The sequence below is a fragment of the Lagenorhynchus albirostris genome, chromosome 7 (genome assembly GCF_949774975.1).
Source record: "Lagenorhynchus albirostris chromosome 7, mLagAlb1.1, whole genome shotgun sequence".
NCBI classification, from domain to species: Eukaryota; Metazoa; Chordata; class Mammalia; order Artiodactyla; family Delphinidae; genus Lagenorhynchus; species Lagenorhynchus albirostris.
The window spans coordinates 75,098,105-75,124,038 of NC_083101.1; the positions used below are offsets into that span (position 1 = coordinate 75,098,105).

Genomic DNA, 25,934 nt, shown 5'->3' on the forward strand with positions numbered 1-25,934 from the left:
TAAAAATGTAGCTCCTAATAGGATCATCCTCAAAACATCACTGTATACATCAAACATTGGCAAATGCCGTCAAAAACAAATTGTATGAGGACTTCATGGCAGGCACAGTGCTTGGCATAAGTAGGTCTGGTAAATGAATACCAGTCAGCTCCAAATCCTCAGCAACCACTGATCACCTTTCTATAGCATTTTGTAAAAGCATAACATTTGCTTTCCCCCCCTCATAAATTCAGTAATTATCAAAACAGTCTTTTAAATATGGGCAAAGGGGTCAGTTTAGACTCAGAAGAGCACTTTCATTTTTTAAAAAAATTTTATTGAAGTATAGTTGATTTACAATGTTGTGTTAATTTCTGCTGTACAGCGAAGTGATTCAGTTATACATATATATATTATTTTTATTTATTTATTTATTTATTATTTATTTTTGCGATACGCGGGCCTCTCACCGTTGTGGCCTCTCCTGTTGTGGAGCACAGGCTCCAGATGCGCAAGCTCAGCGGCCATGGCTCACAGGCCCAGCCGCTCCGCGGCATGTGGGATCCTCCCGGACCGGGGCACGAACCCATGTCCCCTGCATCGGCAGGCGGACTCTCAACCACTGCGCCACCAGGGAAGCCCTATATATTCTTTTTCATATTCTTTTCCATTATGGTTTATCACAGGATATTGAATATAGATAGTTCCCTGTGCTATACAGTAGGACCTTGTTGTTTATCCATCCTGTATATAATAGTTTGCATCTGCTAACCTCAAACTCCCAATCCTTCCCTTCCCCACCGCCCCTCCCCCTTGGCAACCACAGGTCTGTTTCTGTTTCGTAGACTGGTTCATTTGGGTCATATTTCAGATTCCACATATAAGTGATATCATATAGTATTTGTCTCTTTCTCACTTCACTTAATATGATAATCTCTAGGTCTATCCATGTTGCTGCAAATGGCATTATTTCATTTTTTATGGCTGAGCAATATTCCATGGGGTGTGTGTATATATATACCACATCTTCTTTATCCATTCATCTGTCAATGGACATTTAGGTTGTTTCCATGTCTTGGCTATTGTAAATAGAAGAGAACTTTCATTTTTAACCTCATGTTTCAACAAGTGGGAGCCAAGTGAATTAGTGAAACTGAACTAGATCTGGTATAAAATTTGTCCATCTGTCCATCCATCCATCCATCTAGCCAACAAATATTTATTAAGTCCTCTATATGCTGAGAATAGGTAGAATATTCCTATGTAAATCAATGCAAATAAAACAGCTTCAATTCTCATTCTAATGGAATGTATCATCTAGGAGGAGAGAGATCAAATAAAATAATCACAGACTGTGGTAATCTTTATGGGATGAGAGTGTGTAGATATTATAGATAAGATAGGTAAAGAAGACGTCCATGAGAAAGGCATTTAAGCTAAGACCCCAAAGGATGAGAGAAATTAGCCATGAAAAGAGTGGAAAAGAGCATTCCAGGCACAGGGATCAGCATGTCCAAAGGTTTTGAGGTAGGAAAGGGCATGGTATAGCTAAGGAACTGAAAGATCAGTGAGAATTTGAATTCCAGCTCTGACTTCAATAGCTGTGGAAGATAGAATAAGCTACTCAATCTTTTGAGCCCTAATTTCTTTATATTTAAAAATGAGATCATGGCACATACTCCCAGGAGAGAATTTGATGAATATTAAATAAGATAACATGGAACATACTTGAATCACTTTACATCTACATAAAGGTCCCTGAGACTCCAGTAGCCCTCATCACCCGCTGTGCTTTACCTTTCTAGTCTCCTGATCATTTTATGTAGACTTGAGAAGCAACCATCACTGGAGCCAGAAAACAACCTCCATCCCTGGTATTTCCACATTCACCAAGAGGAGAGAATAGGCACAGATTCCATTTGCTTATCTTCGAAACTTTGGAAATGAGAAGAGAAAGGGAAATAGGGAGAGGGAGAGAAAGAAAGTGAAATGAGAGGGTTTTCTTTTTGTAAATGTGCTTTATCACTTAGTGAATAAATCTTAAAAGTCAGGTAGGATTTTCTTTTTACATTTGGGAAGATTTGAGGTTTGGGGCTAGGTGTTCAGAAGCAGAATAAAGAGAAATGAAATAATGGTCATTGAGTATCCTGTATATTGCAAACACAGTGCTTGGCAGGTTATGTAGTTTAACTCATTTAATCTTTACAAGAATTCTGCAAGACAGGTCTTATTAGGCTCATTTCAAAGATGAGGGTCAGAGGGAAATGTAGACTTCACTCAGTCCCTCCCTTAGCTTGCGGAATTTAATGTGGAATCAGGCAATACTTTGATAATGATGAGAGTCTATAAAGTTAGCATATGGTGTATGTCATTGACATATTTCTTTAGAATACATTATTATTGGGGTAGAACCACATTATCATTAATTGATCAATAATTAATGATAAATAATGACAATGCCATTATCATGAATTTGTCTCAATTCAGCAAACACTTACTGAATACTTAACTATGTCTCAGGCACTGTAGTGCATAAAGACACCTAGTGCACATCTTGTTTTGGGAATGGAGAATAACCGATAGTCCATTACAGCTAGGGCGTGCAATGGGGCAGCAGTGGTTAGCAGGGTCTAGGTGATGAAGAGTCTTGATGCCATGGTAAAGAGTTTTGGATTTTGTCCAATGAGAGATAGGCACATGATCAGAGTAGCATTTTAGAAAGACCGCTCACACAGTTATTTTTAGACAAGGCTTTGTAAACACCAGCTTATCCTGTGGGGCCATGTTAATAACCTTCCTCATACATTATGTTCCGTCTTTTCCTTTTAGCAACAGTGGACGGTGCCATGGACCTGATCTTGATCAATTCCCTACCTCTCGTGTCTGACGCTGAGACATCCCTCACCTGCATCGCCTCTGGATGGCGCCCCCATGAGCCCATCATCATAGGAAGGGACTTTGAAGCCTTAATGAACCAGCACCAGGATCCACTGGAAGTTACTCAAGATGCAACCAGAGAATGGGCTAAAAAAGTTGTTTGGAAGAGAGAAAAGGCTAGTACAATCAATGGTGCTTATTTCTGTGAAGGGCGAGTTCGAGGAGAGGCAATAAGGATACGGACCATGAAGATGCGCCAACAAGGTAACGTGCCCCTTGGTTGTGGGCAGGTGAGGTCCACTGAGACCCACACCCGCCTCTTGTCTTGACAGCTGCTCACTCAGGCTGGGGATGAGCTGCCTGAGAGCATTAGAGATGAGAGATGATCTAGTCCAACTCCCTCACATACAATCCTTTCACTAGACCTTGTGCCTAGTTCATGAGATGAAATGAAATATATCACATGTTCTACTAAGGGCTCCATGGTCCTGATGGAGATAGGAACATGTTACGTGTATATAATATGATTCACAGCAATGAAGACAAGTGTCCACCGCCAAACTATGGGCTATTTTGAGTTTTCTCAGTGGTTTTTCATTTGATTCCTTATTTGTTTTCTTGGCCTCTGAGTATTCTTAACAGAAGTTAATGTTTTCAGAGGAAAAATATGGTAGAAATAAAACATTAAGGGAAACATCTCTCAATAACTCAATTTGATTAGTTACTTGGTACAGGGGTTATCTATTGACATAGTAATGCTGTGTAACACACGCCCAAAGCCACGGTGGCATAATGATAAACATTCCTAGCTTGTGAGTCTAAGTCAGCTGGGTTGATAGCTGGCTGATCTTGACTGGGCAGCTCTCTCATGCGTATGGATATTGGCTGGCTCTAGGCTTATTAGGCTGGCCCTGGTTGGGCTACCTTGGCTCTGTTCCGCGTGACTGTTATCCGTTAGCAGGCTAATGTAGATATGTTCTCATGGAGACAGCAGGGGTGCAAGAGAGCAAGCGGAAACACATGAGGCTTCTTGAAACCTAGCCTTAGTACTGTCTACTCTCACTTCTGCCTCACTTTTATTGCCCAAAGCAAGTCGAACAGCTGAGCCTAAAGTCAGAATGGGAGGGTATTACACAATTACATGGCCACGAGTATGGATACAGGGAGGGATGAAGAATTGGGGCCCATTTTTTCAGGCGACATGATTTAATTTTAGAAGTGGAGTACCCAGGCCCAGCTCACAGAACACCAGAACTTTTGAAGGAGGACCTTGAGAGCCTTCTGCAAAGGAAGAGTATTACTCCTTTCTGTGCCTCAAAAAGCAGTGATGTGATGGAACCCTTCTCCCAAAATAGTAGTGGGTCCTAAGCTGTATCTTTGGGCCAGTCCACCAAACTCATGGCAGTTGGAGGAGATGTCATTGTAAACATTATTTAATGACTCTGTTCTGCCCTAAGGCTCCCAAGTTTGGACAGGCAGGTAGACTTCCGGTGCTCTTGATGCTATCTTCTGGGACGAAGGTACAGATTCCAGCAGAAATGACCTCTCCTTGTTCTGACGGAAATGATCTGGCCCGTCACCCTCAGTCCCTTTCTCTGGGTTGGTTATTACTAAAATGAAGGGGTCCTCACCAAATTAACATCATCATAACCACACGAGACTGTGGACTGAGGATGTGTCATTTCATGAGACAATGACATTGTGAGCTCTTTAGGATTTGATTTTTAATTGTAAAATTGATCCAGATAAATAATGCACCTCTGCACATTTCTGATTGTCATCTTTTTATATAGGAATCTGTAGGTTTTTTAGACTACTGCTTCTCAAGGTTAAAAATGCTTATAAAATCACCGTAAGGGTCTTGTTAAAATGCAGACTCTGAGTCAGTAGATCCTTGGGGAGAGTCCTGAGATTCTGCATTTCTAACAAGGTTCCAGGGGATAAGATGTTGCTGGGCTGAGGACCACACTTTGAGTAGCAAGGGGTTAGAGTCAGCCCCTAGCTGGGGTCTACCTGAAAATATTTCTTTGAATTTGCTAATGGTGGTAATTAAAAAATCTGAAGGCAGCAAGCTCGTTTTAAGATCAAAGTGATAAAATCATTATTCATCACAAATGAGGGAAAAGGCCCTCTTAGCAAAACTATAACATTCACCTTTAAATGGCATCAGGCGAGTGGGAAAAGTGCACAACAGAAATTCCCAGGAATGCAGCTCTCTGATGAGGGAAGAGAGGTTGAACAAAGGGATGTGAGGTGTGCCAAAGCTATCGTGGCTGAAAAGTCGGCTCTGTTATTTTTCACGTGTCATTGGGATCTGACTTGTGTAAAGAGTTATGTCCTTCTGCTGATATGCCCACATTCTGAATGAAGATGATCTGAGATTTGTGCCCCAGTGATCTCACAGGTTTGACATGAGAAGTGCCCTTTCTGGGCTGTCCTGAAAATGTATAAATAAGAATCCGTAGAGCAAATTAAAACAGAATATTGGGAGTCAAAAACCAACCGTAGGGCTTCCCTGGTGGTGCAGTGGTTGAGAGGCCGCCTGCCGATGCAGGGGACACGGGTTCGTGCCTCAGTCCGGGAGGATCTCACATGCCGCGGAGCGGCTGGGCCCGTGAGCCATGGCCGCTGAGCCTGCGCGTCCGGAGCCTGTGCTCCGCGACGGGGGAGGCCACGGCAGTGAGAGGCCCGTGTACCGCAAAAAGAAAAAACCAAAACAAAACCAACCGTAATGATCCCGCCAAAGTGAGAGTCCAGGTCAGCACAGGTAAAGCATAGTTTAAGTTCAGTTAAATGAGGCTAAGGCAGGCATGGGTAGTGAGGAACAGTGAAGAGAAGATGGCTTTTAGACTCAACTTCACCTGAGTTTAATTCTTTCTCTACCACTTGCCAGCTGTATGGCCTTAAGCAAGTTATTCAACTTCTATTGGTCTCATTTTTCATCATCTGTGAAATGGGTATAATAATATCTTCAAAAGCGTCTTAGGTTTTAAATAAGAGTAAGATGGTATATACAAGAAGCCAGCTCCAATGAGTGTAAGATTTGATTTACACAGTAGATATGTTCCTGAAAGCTCACTGTAAAGTGAGACATTGCAGAACAATTTACATAATAATAACAATAGCAGTTTGTAAATGGTGGGAATAGGATTTAATGCCAAGCGGTCTGGCTTCAGAGTCTGTATTTATTGCACTACCCTCTCTATATCACTCTCACTTACTTTAACCACCCACCCCAATTCTGAGCACTTGTTTTATAAAGTACAACAAACTCTAGTTGAAACCCCAAAAAGCAACCTAGAGCACAGAGATACGGGAGTGGAGGTTAGTCAGACATGGGTTTGAGCCTAGCTCTGCAACTGCTGGTATAACCCAGCGCAAATTACTTACCTGAAATCATAGTTTGCTCATTTGAAAAAATAAATGGGGATAGAGACTTTACCACGTACATTTGAGAATCAAATGAAATCACCAACATTATCTGGCTCACAGTAAATGTTCAGTAATTGTCATTATTTAGTGCCTTGGAATGAGCAGTAATTTAGTGGGACTATTAATTTTGCTACTCAACTGTGGAAAATGTTAATATCATCTTTTAACATAATTATGGAGGTTTAGACAAAATAGAAAAATAGGAAGTACTTTCTCTCCTGTATTTGAATAACAACATCATCTCAAGCTGTTGAACTAATTTTCTTTTGTTGACCATCCAATGGCTGAAATATGGTGTAAGGAAAGTGATATCCTTTCTGGTGAGTCAAGAAAACCTCCAACACTGTGTCTTCATGACGCTCTTAACTCCCTGGTAAAACATCACGGGAACTCAGGAGTGCCCGCCTAGGGACACAGCAGGATAGGATAAACATCACTATATCCCTGCTTTGCTGCTGACTCGTGCATCTGGGGAGGAAGTGGAAAATCCATTTGAGATGTGCCAAAACACAGCTTAAATTGGCTCACATGCTCCAAATGGCCAAAGGGATTTTTATCAATGGCATCATCCAAAAAAGTCAAAAGCAGTTTTTTCAAACCTCCCTGCACTTTGCATTTGGGGATAGGGAGGTATAAATGAAGTTTGGAACGTTTTCACATCCGAAGATCTATTACAGAGTGTTCCATCAGAAGAAACCTAGGTTATTTTTCTTCCTCTTTTCATTTGAGAAATGGCTTTGCTTTAAGAACATCCAATTTCCCAAACATAATTTGTGAAGTTGACCGAGAGGAGCCGTTTGTATCTAAATAACTCAAATGAGCATGTGAAATGTATGAAGAAAATAGGAAAATTTGAAATCAGATTCATTCATCTATTCTTTCATTCCACAGTATTCTTTTTTTTTTTTTAGAATATATTGTTGGTAGGAGTTTATTAATTAATTAATTTATTTTTGCTGTGTTGTGTCTTCGTTTCTGTGCGAGGGCTTTCTCTAGTTGTGGCAAGCGGGGGGCCACTCTTCATCGCGGTGCGCGGGCCTCTCACTATCGCGACCTCTCTTGTTGCGGAGCGCAGGCTCAGTATTTGTGGTTCATGGGCCTAGTTGCTCCACGGCATGTGGGATCCTCCCAGACCAGGGCTCGAACCCGTGTCCCCTGCATTAGCAGGCAGATTCTCAACCTCTGCGCCACCAGGGAAGCCCCCCACAAGTATTCTTAAACCTCTATTTGTGCCACACATGGGAAACACAACAAAGTTAACATTTCCTGAATACTTATTATGTGCCTGACATCTCCCTAGCAATTTTCTATACATTGCTATGTAATTTAATCATTACCAAATGCATATCTGATGAGGACTATTATGATTTCATATTAGTAGGTAAGTCTTATAACTATTGTAACTAAAAGCATTCATATACCTGGTTTCCCGTGTTGGACCTGGGAAGGTAAACTTGGGTCTGATCCCTGTGTTGCCTTTCAAAACCGCCATGAGCCTACCCTCCTGGAATGCTCAGCCTAGTATGAGTGGGGCCGTAATGGGGAAGGACAGGGTATATGGAGGGCAGTATGACGGCACTTAACCTGGATTCCAGGATTGTGTAAGGCCCCTCGAGAAAGTGACATCTAAATGGAGACCGATGAATGAGTAGGACTTGCTGAGACACAGGGGAAAGGAAGGAGCAGAAGAGAAGGGAGAAAGTCCATGACTTGGACGTGAGTGATCATGGGATCTGTTTGAGGGACTGAGTACAGTTCAGCATGGCTGGAAGTGAGAGGTAAGGATGCCGGGCCCAGAGTAGGATGGGTCTGGAAGGCTGATGTCTGGAACAAGTGTGGAGCTCTTGAGTTTGTGTCTCAACTTTCACATTTATTGTTAGAAGGCCTTGGGAAGGGACTTGGTCACCCTTAACTCCATCTCCACACTGACAGAGTGTGGATATCTGGTCTTCACAGGGCTGTTATGAAATTATACAAAATAACAACGGACCTAAAATGACATTATTACTCTCAGTTTTTATGTATCATTAAATTAAAGGAGACAACTGAAATTTAGCTCAATTATTTTTCATCCATGAGAAGCATCTTTGTTTATAACTTTTACTACCTTCTAGTTTCTTCTCCACCACTTAAGGAATAAGTGAATTGTGTTCGTAGTTAAGGTCTGTGAGTTAATTAATCAATCCAAATGATCTCAAGCAAGTCATCCCATAACCTAGGCCTCAGCAATCTCATTTCTAAAAGAAGGTGTTATATGACCTATGAAAGGCCTCTGGAGCTGAGCTACCTGCTTCAAATCCTGGCTCTCCTGTGAGCTTGCTGTGTAACCTTGAACAGTTACTTGACCTCTCTGGACCTTGATTTCCTCATTTGTAAAAGTAGGATAATTGTAGTACCTATCTCCTAGAGATATTATGAAAATTAAATATGTGTGAAGTGCTTAGAACAATGCCTGGTCACTAGGGGCTTATTGTTTTCATGATCCAGTCGAGTCACGTGACTATCAGTCTATGCGTACTGTGTACAGGTCGGACTCCCGTGTCATCAGGAAGCCCAAGGTGCAAGGCTGGCTTGTGGATGCACTTTGTGAGTCCTCAGCAGAGAACGATCCACCTAGAGCCATGAATGCGGGAGGTGGCCAGCTGGGTGGCAGGGGAACTCTGGTGCGACTGTGTTCCGACCCCCAAAACAGGGAGCTTAAGAAGCGCAAAGTCTGAAATAAAAAAACCACAGAATGGGGAAAACGTAAAGCCACACTGGAGTTGAGCCGAGTGGAGAATCTCAGTTCCTTTTCAGAATACAATGCTGAGCGAGAAGTCCCACGGTCAGCTAAACAATCTTCACACAAAGGAGCAGAAAATATAAACAAACCGCAGAGAAAGGAACAACAGCCTGGAATGGTCAGATAGTTCTCACAGGAGCCTAAGGGCCTGTCGTAGAGAGCAACCGCTGTTCGGTTAGATTGCTAAATGAAGCACCTCCTCAGGTGAGAGGGAGCCCCAGAAGGTGGCCCCTGAGGTCCCCTGCCTGCCTTCCCTGCCACTCATGGCCACACTGCACGCGTCACCACAGCGGCGTGGCCTTTGTTTATATTTGGGAAGGATCCTGACCTCTTCTAAGCACCCAGGGGTTTGGCATACATCATTTACTATTCCTAACAACCGTTTAAGGTAAATACTTTTACTCCTAAATTACAGATGAGGAAGCTGAGGTGTTCAGAGGTGAAATAACTGGGTCAAAAAGGTTCAGTAGGGCTTCCCTGGTGGCGCAGTGGTTGAGAGTCCGCCTGCCGATGCAGGAGACATGGGTTCGTGCCCCGGTCCGGGAGGATCCCACATGCCGCGGAGCGGCTGGGCCCGTGAGCCATGGCCGCTGAGCCTGCGCGTCAGGAGCCTGTGCTCCGCAACGGGAGAGGCCACAACGGTGAGAGGCCCGAGTACGGCAAAAAAAAAAAAAAAAAAAAAAAGGTTCAGTAAGTGGCAGAGGGTGGCCTTAAGCCCAGGACTGTCTAATTCCAGGGCTCACGGTGCTCTTTGATCTCCACCACTCTCCCTCTGGGTCTACCCCATGTCACTATCTGCACCACGGTATCTGTGTGGGAGTCTTCCAGGGCACTGTGCCCAGGTCAGCAGGCGCTGAGGAAAACAAGCAGATGTACCCAAAGCTCAGGTCCTTCTGAGCATGGTTCAGAGGCATCTTCTGCCTTCACAGTGTGGCTCTCTAAGCTCTCATGAAAACCAGCTGACTCCTGCCAAGTCATAGGCCTCATCTTCTGAGTCAAGGTTCATTTGTTCCTGGAAAAGATATACAACCTCATTTTCTCATTTGTTTTTTCTCTCTCTTTTAAAAGCTTCCTTCCTACCAGCTACTTTAACTATGACTGTGGACAGGGGAGATAATGTGAACATATCTTTCAAAAAGGTATTGATTAAAGAAGAAGATGCAGTGATTTACAAAAACGGTGAGTATGTGTTTTGTGTCATTCCGACACTGTTGTGCGAGACATCAGATAGCGTAAAACATACTGGGTCATTATCTTATTGCAGTCTTGGGGGTAGATGTTTGAAGTAAAGCTACTATGATGCAAGCTAATCAGATTCTGTGATAGAAGCTGTCTTAGGTAACGTGTTTGGTTACTTAAGTAAATTAAAGTGGAGATTTTTATACATATATGAATGCATCTACCTACATTGGACATTTACAAATATACAATATGAACTATGAACGTACAAGAAAGTCCCATCATGATGTAATATGTGGGGTCTCAAATTCTGCCATGTAAAATGGGATGCTGTTTGATTGCAAGGCTATGGAAATGACCAGAGTGAGCCTGGAAAGCCAGTTGGCAGGGGTTCTGGGGGTCCAAGCGCGCAACCCAAATCTGTCTGGGTCTGACTACGGTTTGGCGCCACCTGGTGGCAGTTGCCTGATGCCGCTGGAATATTGATGGAGACTCTTCAGAGTTCTGTGGATGAATGACTTACAGGTTGGAGTAGTGATTCTAGTTATCTCTTAATTGATTAGTTGGCAAGTTTACCTGACGTTTTCCCCAGCGTTGTCGGTTTGCCTCTCCCTGCAGAAGATGAGAAATTTAGGCTACCCTCACCTTCATGTGTTTGGTGGTAGATCCTATAGACTAACCTATCTGCTCCAACACCATACTTTTCTCAACTTTTGGGAGAGCATTCGATAGTTCAGCCTTTTCATTCTTCTCCCCCCCATCTAATACGCTAGAGCACATTTTCTATATCAGGCCAGGGAAAACTGATCAAGTGGAGGGGGCAGACAAGGAAACAGGAGTGTTTGAGTGAGACCCATTGTTCTCCACTTTTCTCCCTTACAGGTTCCTTCATCCATTCAGTGCCCCGGCATGAAGTACCTGATATTTTAGAAGTGCATCTGCCTCATGCTCAGCCCCAGGATGCTGGAGTGTACTCGGCCAGGTACATAGGAGGAAACCTCTTCACCTCGGCCTTCACCAGGCTAATAGTCCGGAGTAAGTGATGGTGTGGTTGTTAGGATTTTTAGTTGGAAGTAGCAGAAACTGACTCTGGCTACTTAAGCAAAAACCAGGGATTAGTTGAAAGTATACTGAAGACTTTAAAAAATTGATGGAAAAGCTGATAAGCAAATTCCAGAAAAGATCTTCCAGGGAAGATCTGGGGCTCAGCACCGGGGAGGGTGGGTGGACTTTAGGAGGCTACCATGACCCTAACTTAGCTTCAGTGATGTTTCTTTTACTTCTAAATGTTGAACTCTCAGGATGAACAATCAGATTGGCCTGACACGTGTCAGGTGTCTACTCGCCTAGACCAATGAGCTATAGACAAGGGTGGAGCCACATACTACATACAGAATGGTAATCACTGTGAGCTGGACAGTCTCCCCAAAAGGTGTCTGCTACAGGGAGATGAGTTGGGCCTTCTGGGTTGGCCTAGTATCTAGTTAAACCTTAAGTCTCCTGTAAATCCCAACTTTCCAGATCATTTAACTCTCAAATGTGATTTCTGTTTTCAGGTTTGAAAAATGCAAGAGTTAGAACTGGTGAAAACTTCTCCCCCTTTATAACTATCAAAGTGGGTAGTAACTGTCACCAGTGGTTTTTACAAAAATTGATCTATGGAAAGCAAAAAATTTGCCCTGAATTTTCTCCGGTTATGTTAGGTATTCATGATATTAAATGTTCAGGCCTTCAGGTCTGAGTACTAGGGATGCCCTGTCATTCCTCTAATGATTAGCATCGCTAACTTGTGAAGAGTACTTATTTTGCTTTGCATTATATTTATGCATTCATTCATTCATGCAACAAATCCGTGTTGATTCTAAGTCTCTGCCAGGCATTGTGTTGGTGTTGAGAATACAAGGATAATAAGATGAATCACTGTCCCTTGGGTAATTCCCAAGCAGAGCAGGTACATACATAAATAGGTAAACAGATACTGCGATATGAAAATAGACATATGAAAAGTGTGGTTCACCTAGTTTGGGCAGGTGAAATCCCCTTTCATTCCTCTCTACTCTCGGAGAGTCTGAATGGCAAGGACACAATTTGCATTCATTTCATTAAGATGGTCTCTCCAGTGGGATATAGCACCATGTACCAGGGGCACTCACAGTCTGGGGTAAATTGGCAGATTTTCCAGCAATATCAAAAACATCAAATGTCGATATGTGGTAAAAGGTTTAAAGCTTTTTTTTTTTTTAATGACAAAACAAACATGACTTATCATAGATTTGAATTTTAAATTTCCCTGAAGTTTTAAGATAAAGCAAAAGACTTCAAACACATTTTGATCTCCAGGTTGTCTCCTTTTCAGATGGCTAGAAGCACATTCATTCTCTTTGGCTCTTATTTCGATAAAACTGTTTGAGAAGCTCTGCTAATATCTAAAATCATTCTAAGAAAGTTTGAGTTGGGCCACAACCATCCTATTTAAAAGTACTTCCTTCCCTTTGACCCCTTTGATGTTTACCAAGAAATGCGGTACAGTTGAAGGCATTTTGTTCATTTCTCATAACTGTAAGGTATCTCTCCAGGTAGATTTGAACCCTAGGAATAGTCAGTGCTTAAAGATGTGTATTAAAAATCATACTGGTTATACGTGTAGGATTTCTTTTCGGCATAAATTCTCTCCATGGCAAAAGATTTCTCGAAAACATTAAGTTTATAGGATTTCTCTCTGTATGCCACGGATCTATGGTTTCCTAAAATACAAAACCACGAAGCTTTTGAAGAAAATAACAGAAGCCTAACTGCATACTTGTTGCTTATCAAGGAATTGTTTTCCTGTCTTCTGCATCCCTCTAAGAGATCACCTTAAGTATTTCCTTGAGCTTAATCCCTTCCTCTTTCCCAGGATTAGGAGTGAAGCTGGGACAGGTCTTCAGATCGGTGCAGGGTTAGAGACATACTTTAATGTAACAGGAGAACCCCTTTCATCTCCAGTGTCTGCCATCATTAGTCTTCATCATGTGAAGATAATCTGTGGTCTGGCTCTCCAGAAATCACTAATTGTGCAGAAGTAGTTTTCCCTTTATATATTAAGGCATGTAAATGGTAGCTTTGAGACATTTTGTAGCTTTATCAATTAAGTGGTTGCCTGTAAGACTGGGTCTGTGTTGACAGTCTTCCTGATTATTTTAGAGAAAATACAGATAACTAGCAGTTCTTGGCAAAAATATTATAAGCTGTAGGCACAGGTCCAAGTTTACCACCGCGAGACTAATATTCAGGGACAAAGACATTATTAGTTCCTTTCAGAAGAAAAATTAAACTAAATTCCTGACCACAAACGGTCACCCTACCCCGCTCCCCCTGAGCTTTCCTTATCAGAAGGTATCCTAAATAACAATCTGAAATCACCAAGTGCTGGAGAGAAAGAACGAGGAAATACGAATCTAGAAGCATTTTACGATTCTTGTACTTTCAATTTTGTATCTTGCTTCATTTCTTATATGTTTTCTACCTGAAAAATACTTGGGGGCTACTAGCTCCTGCTTCCCCTTTTAGCTGTCTTCTGTCTCCACATTCTTTATTTTTTTTTAATCTTTATTTTGTATTGAACTATTTACAATTTTGTGTTAGTTTCAGGTGTACAGCAAAGTGATTCAGTTACATATATACATGGATCTATTCTTTCTCAGATTCTTTTCCCATTCGGGTTATTCTCCACATTCTTTACACTGGAGGCTCCCAAACTCTGGTACGCCTCAGAATTATCTGAAACACTTGTGAAGCCTAGGTTGCTAGGCTACCTCCAGAGTTTCTCATACAGTAGGTCATTGATGGGAGTCTGGGATTTGCATTTCTAACAGATTCCCAGGTAATAGTGATGCTACTCGTCAGGGGTCACACTTTGAAAACCACTGCTCTTATCTCTAACCGTAACTGCAGCTCTCCAAACATGCCGTGTTTTCCTCCCAACCTAGCCTCTGCCCAGAACACGCTCTCCAGCCTTATCTTCTTTGTCACTTAGTGGGTCCTGCAGATTCAACGCACATACCACCTCCTCTGAGAAGCCCTCTTTTATGCCCTATTCCAACCCTAAGGCAGAATTAGGTACTTCTGTCTTTGTCGTTATCATTATTTTCTATCACATGTCTGTTTCCCACATTGGACTCTTAGCTTTTAGAGAGCAGAGATTGTGTTTTATTTATCTTCGTTCACCAGTGCCCACTCACATGACTAACATGTATCAGGTGCTCAATAAAGCTTTGGGGAATGAAGTTGCTCCACTCACCATAGTCTTGTTTTCCTTAAAAAAAGGATGTGAAGCTCAGAAGTGGGGACCTGAATGTAACCGTGTCTGCACTGCTTGTATGAACAATGGGATCTGCCACGAAGATACCGGAGAATGCATTTGCCCTCCTGGGTTCATGGGGAGAACATGTGAGAAGGGTAAGTCAAAAGTGCTCGATGAGTAACCTGTGGATTTAAAAAGCCATTGTGGCTGGATCTAGAATTTTAGATCTGGACCCATTTGGGAATGGAAGCTAAATGGCCTCTGTGAGCCCATATGGTACCTTTGAGTAAATTCAAAAAAGGTGCCCTTTCTTAAAGGCTCTTTATTGTCAACCACTGAAAAGTTGTAATAAGTATACAAATCTACGACATCTATGGTGTGAATGCCTCTCCCTAGGTTTGTGCAGTACGCAAACTGCACTACTGGGGGCTGTGCCTGGAGTATCCTCTCTGTGAGGCAGTTTCATTATCTATAAAATGGGCCATAAGGGTGTGTTTACACTGACAATTCCACAGCTTACGTTGGATTATTTTCCATGTTCACTGGTCTAGGAGAGACCCTTAAAAAGAAGAATCCTGCGTTTTCAAAGGGCTGCATATTTGCCTCTGAATCATCCTTTTCTCACCCACAGCTTGTGAACTGCACACGTTTGGCAGAACTTGTAAAGAAAGGTGTAGTGGACCAGAGGGATGCAAGTCCTACGTGTTCTGTCTCCCAGACCCCTATGGGTGTTCCTGTGCCACAGGCTGGAAGGGTCTGCAGTGCAATGAAGGTATGTACCAGTCACACCCCTAAAGAGAAAAGGTTCTAGCAGGTATACCAAGGAGATCCAGCTTGCTGGAAATCATCGTGTAGGACATACCTGGACTGCTCACTCAACTGTCTATTGCTGAATTACAGGGTTTTGAATCAAAGATATCTTCATCCAAAGTTAATTATGCTTTCATGTTAAGACTCTGGACCTCATAGAAAGTGCTTCTCATATACATCACCTGGGGATCTTATTAAAACAGATTCTGATTTCATAGGTCTGGACTGGGGCGTGAGGGTCTGCATTTCTAACAAGCTCCGAGGTGATGCTCTTGGTTTTCAGACCACACTTTGAGTTGGAAACCCATAGAAGATTTGTTATCTTCAGTGCATCATAAATATCATTGCTTTTAGGTCAGATCCAGGTAAGATTTGGGATTTGAAAATCGAGGAAGTTAAGGTCTTATCTTCCGTGGACCTTACACAAGCAATACTAACTTCACCTACTCGAAGATTCCTTCTACCCTTTTAAATATATATTTTCCCATTTGGTGAAGCTCAGAGGTACGTGTTTCCCATCTACTTTCCAATAAGCTTTTCACATCAACTATCACACAGTAACTTAACATGAACCTGTGACCAAATATGCTAGACCTTCCCTAATGAATGCTAACCTGGTGGATTAGGCAGAGCTCAATGGTGTTTCAGTAGTTGCCTCACAAAATCAGCTTTTTCCATAACTGGCACTGTTGGGAGCTGTGATGGGGTCTCCAGCCACTTGATAACAGTGCTCTAGGACAGAGCAGTTCAGTAGAAATAGAAACAAACCACATATGTAATTTAAATTATTCTAGTATCCACATTAAAAAAGTAAGAGAAACAGGTGAAATAATTGTAATATTTCAGTTGAAATAGTTGTAATATTTCAGTTAACCCAATATATCAAAAATATTACCATAGCAACACGTAATCAATAGAAAAAATATTAATGAGATGTTTTACATTCCTCTTTTCATACTGAGTCTTTGAAATCTCAATTTGGATTAGCCATATTTTAAGAGCTCAATAGCCCTCCATGGCTATCAGCTACCATACTGGACAGCATAGCTCTAGGGGCTTAGAGTAAGAGGACAAAGAGGAGAGTTACACAAAAGTAAGCTTCAACTACCTGCAAAACCTCAGTCAGTTCCCTCTAAATGCTGTATCTGCCCCCCGTGGAACACTGAGGGAGCCTTAGCCGTAGAGGAATCCCACATGGTCTCAGAAATGTACACCTTAAAGTAAAAGGTGCCTCCGAGTAGGGGTAGATCCAGTTCCTCCTTAAAGACTATTAAAAAAATCATACACAAATTTTAAAAAACATGTGCATATATGAAAACTTTGCTAGGGCCCAGAAGGGTTACATGCATGTGAGGAGTCTAGAACATAAGCTTCATTAACTTCATGGTGAATATGTCTCTAGACCCAGATTTATAGGAGTACCTTTATTAACATTCCAGCCCACATCTGGCTCAAGAAATCACTAAGATTTTATGAATTGAGATATTTTAGTGTTCTCCCAGACTCCTTCCTTGGACCTACAATTACATGTATGTTAGACCTTTTGATATTGTCCCTTAGGTCCCTGAGGCTCCAATCATTTTTTTCTTTTTCCCTATCTGTATTCTTCAGACTGAATACCTATTGATCTAGCTTTAAGTTCATTGACTCTTCTGTCATGCCATTCTGTTGCTACATCCATACAGTGAAATCTTTATTTCAAATATTATGTTTTTCAATTCTAGAATGCCTTTTTGGTTATGTTTTATAGTTTACATTTCTCTGCTGAGATTTCTAATTGTTTCATTTGTTGTGAGCATATTTTCCTTTCCTTCACTGAGCATAGTTATTGTAGCTGCTATTTCCAACATCTGGGTCATCCAGGTTGGTCTCTGTTGATTTTCTTTTCCCTTGAGAATGGGTCAGAATTTTCCATTTCTTCTTATGTTGATTGTATTTTGGACATTGTGAATGTTACATTGAGGAGACTTGGAATATGATATATTTCTCTGAAGAATGTTGATTTTGTTTCATTATGTCCTGTCAGGCAATCAGCTTGGTATGACTCAAACTGCAAATTCTGACTCTCAGGCATCAACTCAAACTCAGTTCATTCCTTTTAGCTGTAGCTGGGTTGCTTCAAGTCTGCACTTAACATGTGTGGTTCTGGGGTCAGCCAAAGATTTGGGACTTCCTCCCTCGGCTCTTCCTTTCTAGATTTTCCCTCTCACTTTCCAGAGGCTGTAGTTGCTTTGACTCTGTCCTCTAAGATTCCTCTGTCTGTAAGACTACAGGTTTTCTTTGGAGTCCTAGCTTCCCCACACAATATCAACTGTACCAACCGTTAGACTAAAAGCTGAAAATGGGGAGCACACCATTCCCATCTTCCAAATTTCAGTTCCCCTCAGAACCTGTGTGGTCCCCTCTGTCCCTCCTCCCATCACTCTTCAGTGCTTTCAGGTAGTTGTTTTTAAAATAGAGTTGTTATTTTTGAGAAGGGTGACCTGGTAGGAGCTTATTCAACTCTCCTGGAAGCAGAATTCCTCAACCCTTTAACTTCTTGGTAATTCAGATAATTAATACTACTTGGTAGCTTGGAGAAAAAAAGTAAAACTAGCCACCTATAGCCTGAGTTTTCCTCCTTCCCTATCTTAACACTGGTTTTTGATGTCTTTGTTTACAGCATGCCAGCCTGGTTATTATGGACCAGACTGTAAGCTTAGGTGCAGTTGCACCAATGGGGAGATGTGTGATCGGTTCCAAGGATGCCTCTGCTCTCCGGGACACCAAGGGCTCCAGTGTGAGAAAGAAGGTAAAGCAAGGTAACACTGTAGTCAGGGCCAGGTTCAGCATGTCTGAACCAAGCTCTTCTGGCATAATTCTTGCCCCACTAGCCCAAGATTCTTAAACTCCTTCTGTTTCCACCCTGAAGTAGGGAAGAATATATCCCATGTTCTAAAGGACAGCTTTCTGAATCTTTTCTATGGCTCTCACACTGGCCTTTCCACTAAGGAATAAACCACGTGTTCTTTGTAGCACTTTAAGTGATAACTGGCCAGCTGAGAACTCTGCCTACTTCTTTTGCTCTCTTCTCTAGGACCAGACTTTTCCCTGGATATCCACAACAGTGGAAGAATTATGTGGAAGGGATTTGGATAAAAAATATTTTTAAAAGAAAGATATAATGAAAGGAAAAAAATGAAAAATATTATCCTCAAAATGAAGTTTTTAATAATTCTAGTTCAGAATTACCGTAGAGCAGGAGTCAGCAAACACCCACAAACCAAATCTGGTGTACTATTTTCTTAAAATAAATTTATTTATTTCATTTATTTATTTTTGGCCGTGCTGGGTCTTTGTTGCTGTGCACGGGCAGCGAGCGGGGGCTACTCTTTGTTGCGGTGCGCGGGCTTCTCATTGCAGTGGCTTCTCTGGTTGCAGAGCATGGGCTCTAGGCACGTGGGCTTCAGGAGTTGTGGCTCGCAGGCTCAGTAGTTGTGGCTCCTGGCTCTAGAGCTCAGGCTCAGTAGTTGTGGCACATGGGCTTAGTTGCTCCGCAGCACGTGGGATCTTCCCGGACCAGGGCTCGAACCCATGTCCCCTGAATTGACAGCCAGTTTCTTAACCACTGTGCCACCAGGGAAGTCCCTTGTGTACTTTTTTTAAAAAACAGTTTTATTGAGGTATAATTTTTATACCATGATGTTCATCCCTTTAAAACGTAAAATTGAATGCTTTTACAGAGTTGTGCAACCAGCACCATAATCTAGAATGTTTTCATTTTACCAAAAGAAAGTGTGTACCTATTAGCAGTAACTCCCATTCTTTCCTCCTCCCAGCACCTAGCAACCATTAATTTACTCTCTGCCTGTACAGATTTACTTATTCTTGATATTTCCTATTCTATAAATGGCATCATACAATACACGGTCTTTTGTGGCTGGCTTTTCTCACTTACCATACGGTTTTTGAGTTTTATCTGTATTGTAGCACATGTCAGTATGTATCTCATTCCTTTTTAGATAGATAGAACATCTATCTGTTCTCATAAAAAAAAAATGTATTGGAATACAGCCATGCCCATTTGTTTACAATATATCGTGTAAGGTTGCTCTTACACAACAGGGTTGAGGAGTTACCACAGAGAACATAGGGCTTGCAAAGCTGAAAATATTTATTATCTAGTCCTTTCAAGAAAGTTTGCTAATGCTTACCCTAGAATATACTTTTTAAAATCCAAAGAAGCATATTTTCAAAATTTGAAAATAATAAACATATATTACTTTTTCAGTCAAATATAAATAACATATGTCCAGTGAAATCTACACTCAGAATAGTAAGACATTTATGGACTTCTGCCTGTGAGTTTTAAAAATCAGAGCAAATATGTGAGGAAATACCAACTGTTTTCTCAAAGGCTTTAGCTTGTCAGCTTTATACTTTCTCCTCTTCCCCAGCATTTGGACTTTGTTACAGGGCGGGAATCTGGGAGGGTCTAGGAAGGGAAGGAAAGGCTGTGGGCCAGAACATGGATTGAAAGTGGGCAATGAACAAGCTTAATGATTTGAATTTTCTGCACCACTCCCTCCTTTCTGTTCTAAGGCTGATGTTACAAAAATTGTGAGAATCTCAAACTTAGAACCAGGTTCCGGGCTTCTGGGGAGCAGCTCCCTTTCCCTCACACCCTCTTCCACCCTCTAGCTGTTCCTCCACCCTCATCCAGCTGCAGAAACTGCAAGGGGACAATGAAGGAAAGATATGGTTTGAAAATGTCAAAGCACTTTGAAGAATTCCGATGGCAATAATTGTGTAGGCTGAAGAGTCTGGCAAATTTTCTAATCACAATCTCTCCAAGTCTGCAGATATATCAAGGAATTATCTTTGTGGCTATTAGATCCTTTTCCCTCCTGTTCCATACACTTTACCTGTTTCATTCTAGGCCTGAGAAATAGGATATCAATATAACATATCAATATTGATGTGTTTACCTTGACCCACCGCTGATGTGGAGCAGCATGTAGGTGACGGCTGTTCTTTTTTGCTGGAAAGGACTAAGCCACTTTTCCAATGTTTCCCTTATTTGCTTTAAGTGCATCTCCGTCTCCTACATTCTTTACTAAGTGTTGGACTGTTTTCAGTCATGTCTTACATTTAGTTACACATGTTCCAAAATTCTCTAAGACCTTACAGTTCAGAATAAAATTGTTATATTTCAGGATTATTCATTCTCTACTCTGCAGATAACAAGCAAGGGCTCCTGATACCTTTGTTGATACCAGAGACATTTTTTCCTTTCCATGTTGGCAACAATATTTTTTATTTGGCTATTGATGGGAAATTGATTTGGGGGAGTTTTATTCCACTTTACTTCTTCGATGTAAATGTGAATATAATTAATCATCGGCCACTTGCAGACTTCCCAATTAATGAGACATCTCTCAGATATCAAAACTTGACATATTGTTGATCGGCAGTATTGGGGGCTTGCAGAGTGAAAGAAGAACTAGTTTTTGTTTTTGTAAAAAAAATTCCCTTATAAAGCAAGAGAGGGAGTGGACAGTAAGATCTGCAGAGATGTGGTGCTGGTGATCTTTTCAATATTGAGACTGTATCTCCTAGGTCCACTGAGAAAGTACATCATTATGGCCAAAGAGTGTGAATTCTGGAGTCATAAAGATCTGAGCTTGGGCTTCCTTGGTGGCGCAGTGGTTGAGAGTCCGCCTGCCGATGCAGGAGACACGGGTTCGTGCCCCGGTCCGGGAAGATCCCACATGCCGCGGAGCGGCTGGGCCCGTGAGCCATGGCCGCTGAGGCTGCGTGTCCGGAGCCTGTGCTCCACAACGGGAGAGGCCACAACAGTGAGACGCCCGTGCACCGCAAAAAAAAAAAAAAAAAAGATCTGAGCTTCAACCTGAACTCAGAGCCTCAGTCGCCTCATCTTTAAAATGAGAACCACAATAGCACCCACCCCACAAGTTTATTACGTGATGATAAAACAATATAATATTTGCCAAGTTCTTGCCCTGTGCATGACTTACTAAACGGTAGCTACTTTTATTATTTCTATTTCTGCTGTGTTAAAGATTAGATTTCACAGTGCTCTTTCCTTCATTCAGGCATGCCAAGGATGACCCCAAAGATAGAGGATTTGCCAGATCACATAGAAGTAAACAGTGGTAAATTTAACCCCATCTGCAAAGCATCTGGCTGGCCGCTACCTGCTAATGAAGAAATGACCCTGGTGAAGCCAGATGGGACAGTGCTCCATGTAAGAGTTATTCTTTTTCTTTTTTTTTTTTTGTAGAACAAATTATAGCCTTTTTAAAAATTGAACTATAGTTGATTTACAATGTTGTGTTAGTTTCAGGTGTACAGCAAACATTCGGTTATACATATATATTTCTTTCAGATTCTTTTCCATTATAAGTTATTACAAGGTATTGAATGTAGTTCCCAACAACAACAAATCCTTGTTGTTTATCTATTTTATATATAGTAGTTTGTATCTGCTAGTCCCAAACTCCTTATTTATCCCTCCCCTTCCCCCTTTTCCCTTTGGTAACCATAAGTTTGCTTCTTAAACCATAAGTTTGTTTTCTATGTCTAGATTCTGTTTCTGCTTCATACATAAGTTCATTTGTGTCATATTTTAGATTCCACATATAAGGGATACCATATGATATTTGTATTTCTCTGATTTACTTCATTTAGTATGATAATCTCTAGGTCCATCCATGTTTCTGTGAGTGGCATTATTTCATTTTTTTATGGCTGAATAATATTCCATTGTATAAATACACCACATCTTCTTTACCATTCATCCGTCAATGGCCATTTAGGTTGCTTCCATGTCTTGGCTACTGTAAATAGTGCTGCAATGAACATTGGGGTGCATGTATCTTTTCGAATTGTAGTTTTCTCCAGATATATGCCCAGGAGTAAGATTGCAGGATCATATAGTAGCTCTGTTTTTAGTTTTCTAAGGAACCTCCATACTGTTCTCCATAGTGGCTGTATTCTTAATCTGACCTCCTTATACTACTAGATATTTTCAGTGTAGCACTCACCCTGCTAAAGGCTGGATTCCATTCATGGCTTGCATCCTCCTAAGCTAGGGTGTTGTTAGCTTTGACAAAAAGCAGAGGGGAGTTCAGCATAACCCGTTTGACTCTAGATAGACCTGATCCCACACCTCCAATCCAGAAACTATGATCCACGGAATCCCTTAGGTCTGAATACATACCTTGGGTCTCTGCCTCTGCACCTTGTCCTCACTGTTGGTGTCTACCACTGGTTAGGGTGCTATCACAACGTTCTTCTTTGCTGGAAAGGAATAAGCTACTTTTCCGATATGTTTCCCTTCCCTGTTCCAACAATCCCAGATGCAGCAGAGACAGGAACTACCTCAAATTTCTCTGTGTCACAAGTGATCTTCGGGAAATTGATGTATTTTCTTACCTAAGATTTTGAAATAGTTATCTTATTTTTCTCTCAAAGATGACTGAAAATCAACTTGACCAGAAGGCAGGTCCAAATGACCTCTTGGGGGCAGGACATGTAGAATGTTCACACGTCAGATGTCCCTGATTCCACTCAAACAATCCTTTCGGTAGCAGAAGCCAACTGACCGCTTCCAAAATCTTGTTGGAGTATCCATGAGTTAGTGGAAGTCACAGCTACCATCTAGTGAGGGCTGACCATACTATACACATCTTACTTTACATTACCTGTCCCCTTTTTGCAGAAGTGGAAACTGGCTGCATGAAGTTACGTAACTAAGGAATTGGTCAAAAGTGGCAGAGCTGGGATGTGAACTCAGGTCCACATGTCTTCGGAGCCCTGACTTTTTCCACAATACCATACTCGGCAGCCCCTCAAACACTTTAGGAAGCCATTTTGTCTTCTCACCCAGCCATCTCTGTATTGGACCAGAAAGGAACCAATGTTACCAGAAGCAGTTTAGAAGGACTTTGACTCTTTGCTTGGAAGTGTTTGCCCCACTCTCCCAAACACACAAATACAACAGCAGGATCTGCGAGGGCATCAATCCAACATAAACTTTCAGGGCTACTACAATAGCTTTGGAAATAAGCCAATGCTTATACAAGCATTGCAATGATCTTCTTAATCTCCCCTAGAAAACTCCTTATTTAACAATGCGATGGGGTCAGTGTTAAGAACCTTTGTGTTTATACCTATCTAGAAGCTTTTTTTTTTTGACCTTTCCAGCCAAAAGACTTTAACCACACGGGTCATCTCTCAGTGGCCACCTTCACAATCCACCGGATCCTGCCCCCTGACTCAGGAGTCTGGGTTTGCAGTGTGAACACAGTGGCTGGGATGGTGGAAAAGCCTTTCAACGTTTCTGTTAAAGGTAAGGTCCATTTTCCAGGGAAAGAGCTTGTAACCTCGATGGTGCTGTGTTTATGTATCACTGGGTGCCACTTCTAAATAGAAATGCTCTCTGACCACTAAAATACCTTTTGGATGTTCTCCAGGACACTAAGCCTTAAAAAAAAAATTATGTGCATTACAATGGAAAGGAGAGATTAATTTTATGACCTTTGGAGTTACATAGCCCTGGGTTTGGTTTTCATTACTAACAGCTAGTAAACTTGGGTGTGGCCCTGAGCAAATGAATTTGACCTCTCTGAGCCTTTCTTTATTTGTAAACACAGCTTAGTTTATCTACCGCTCAGGGTTATTGCGAAGATTTGTTAAATAGTGGAATTGTGTCTGGCATAAAGTGTCTGGTAGTGATTTTATTTTGTAAAAAGTTTAACTTTATCATTAACTTTATCATTCACTGTAGAGAATAATTTGGGGAATCTTCATTTTGAGGACTACTCACTTAATATGAAGCCCAGGCTATGATATACAATTAACATGAATGATTTTCTCCCATATTCAGAGTTCTGAATATTCTTCCTACTATGAATTAGTATTTCAAAATTCAGAGTTAAGTGGATGTGTGTACCTTTGAGGCTTGCAGGGAAAAAATAAAGTGGAAGTAAATCCAAGTTAGCTTGGTTGGTGTACAGAGATACAACAGGGAATTTTAAATTTGGAAGTTACTTTTTAATTCATTTAGACAAAAACACCTAACAACTCTGTGGTATATATTCTAGAAAGGCACTGAGCTAAGTGCTCATTCATCTTATTTAAATTTTATGAGTACAATGTACAGTAGTATTGTTATCCCCACTTTATCATTCAAGAAACAGGTTCAGAAGGTTTAGGTAACTCGTCTAAGGTAACACATCTGGCAAACAGCCAATCTTAGTTTTGAACCTGGCCTTGACTCCAAACCCTGCATCATCTTTTGTAGATCATTTTGCTTTCTGAGACTCTTGTGTTACAGATAAGGAAGCAAGATAACAGAAGCTGATTAGTATGTAAACTACTTCACTACCTGATTAGGAAGCTTTGGTTGTTCCCAGAGGTAATTTCTGTAAATGAACTGAATGTAATTACCCAGAATATATATATTTTTAAAAAAGGTCAAGAACAGTACGAGCATAAATACAGCCTCACAGAGTTGGATTCTCTGCCCTGAGAACCCATATAAAACACCTCAGAATCTTTAATGTTTTTTTGGATTACTGGAAAATCCCAGATCTATTTTATTCAGTAGGACATTAACACGATCAAAATAATTTCTTACATCATACATGTTCTTGGAAGAAAGGAAATGGTATACAGACAAGACAAATTATGTTATTTTTAAGCTTCTTGAAATGTTTGCTGCCCATGGAAAGTAAATAATTATAAGTAAAAAACCATGTTGCCAAGATTCAGAAGGGTTACTGATTCTAATTTTTATTTTTTAAATAAAAGACACAGCACACAACATCAGTGCACAGAAACCTCTCTAGTTCTAAGTCACTGGTGCCTCTTCACTGTCATACTGACAGATATAAGATGGAAATAGCCATTAGGTAAATTAAGCGGTGTCTTTAATCATAGTATTTAAAAAAAAAATAGATACAGAGATACAGTTGCCCTTCAGTATCTGTAGGGGATTGGTTCTAGGACCTCCCTGGATACCAAACTCCATTGATGCTCAAGTCCCTTATATAAAACGGCATAGTATTTGCGTTCAACCTACGCACATCCTCCTGTATACTTTGAATCATCTCTAGATTACTTAAACAATAATCCCCCCTTATCTGTGGTTTCACTTCCCACGGTTTAAGTTACCCACGGTCAACTGCAGCCCAAAAAATTAAATGGAAAATTCCAGAAATAAACAATTCATAAGTTTTAAATTGTGTACTGTTCTGAGCAGCATAATGAAATCTCACACTGTCCCACTCCATCCTGCCGGGGATGTGAATCCTCCCTTTGTCTCGTGCATGCCACCCATTAGTCACTTAGAAGATGTCTAAGTTACCATATCCTCTGTCATGGTATCACAGTGCTTACGTTCAAGTAACCTTTATTTAACTTAATAATGTGATGCTGGCAATTTGAATATTCCCTGACTGTGCCTAATTTATAAATTAAATTTTACCATAGATACGTATGTATAGGAAAAAGCATAGTGTGTATAGGGTTTGGTACTGTCTGCAGTTTCAGGCATCCACTGGGGTCTTTGAATGTATCACCTGAAGA

General features: G+C 41.2%; 1 protein-coding gene across 2 annotated transcripts in view; it reads left to right on the forward strand.

Moving 5' to 3' along the window:
* The window catches only part of TEK (TEK receptor tyrosine kinase), a 103,630-nt gene that overhangs the window by 40,817 nt on the left and 36,879 nt on the right, over positions 1 to 25,934 (forward strand). For both annotated transcript variants that reach the window (XM_060155184.1, XM_060155185.1), the window contains exons 2-9: positions 2,809 to 3,120; positions 10,139 to 10,249; positions 11,132 to 11,284; positions 14,555 to 14,686; positions 15,163 to 15,303; positions 18,004 to 18,132; positions 21,437 to 21,588; positions 23,550 to 23,694. In XM_060155184.1, coding sequence (XP_060011167.1) covers positions 2,809 to 3,120; positions 10,139 to 10,249; positions 11,132 to 11,284; positions 14,555 to 14,686; positions 15,163 to 15,303; positions 18,004 to 18,132; positions 21,437 to 21,588; positions 23,550 to 23,694 — 1,275 coding nt within the window. The remainder of the gene's footprint in view (positions 1 to 2,808; positions 3,121 to 10,138; positions 10,250 to 11,131; positions 11,285 to 14,554; positions 14,687 to 15,162; positions 15,304 to 18,003; positions 18,133 to 21,436; positions 21,589 to 23,549; positions 23,695 to 25,934) is intronic.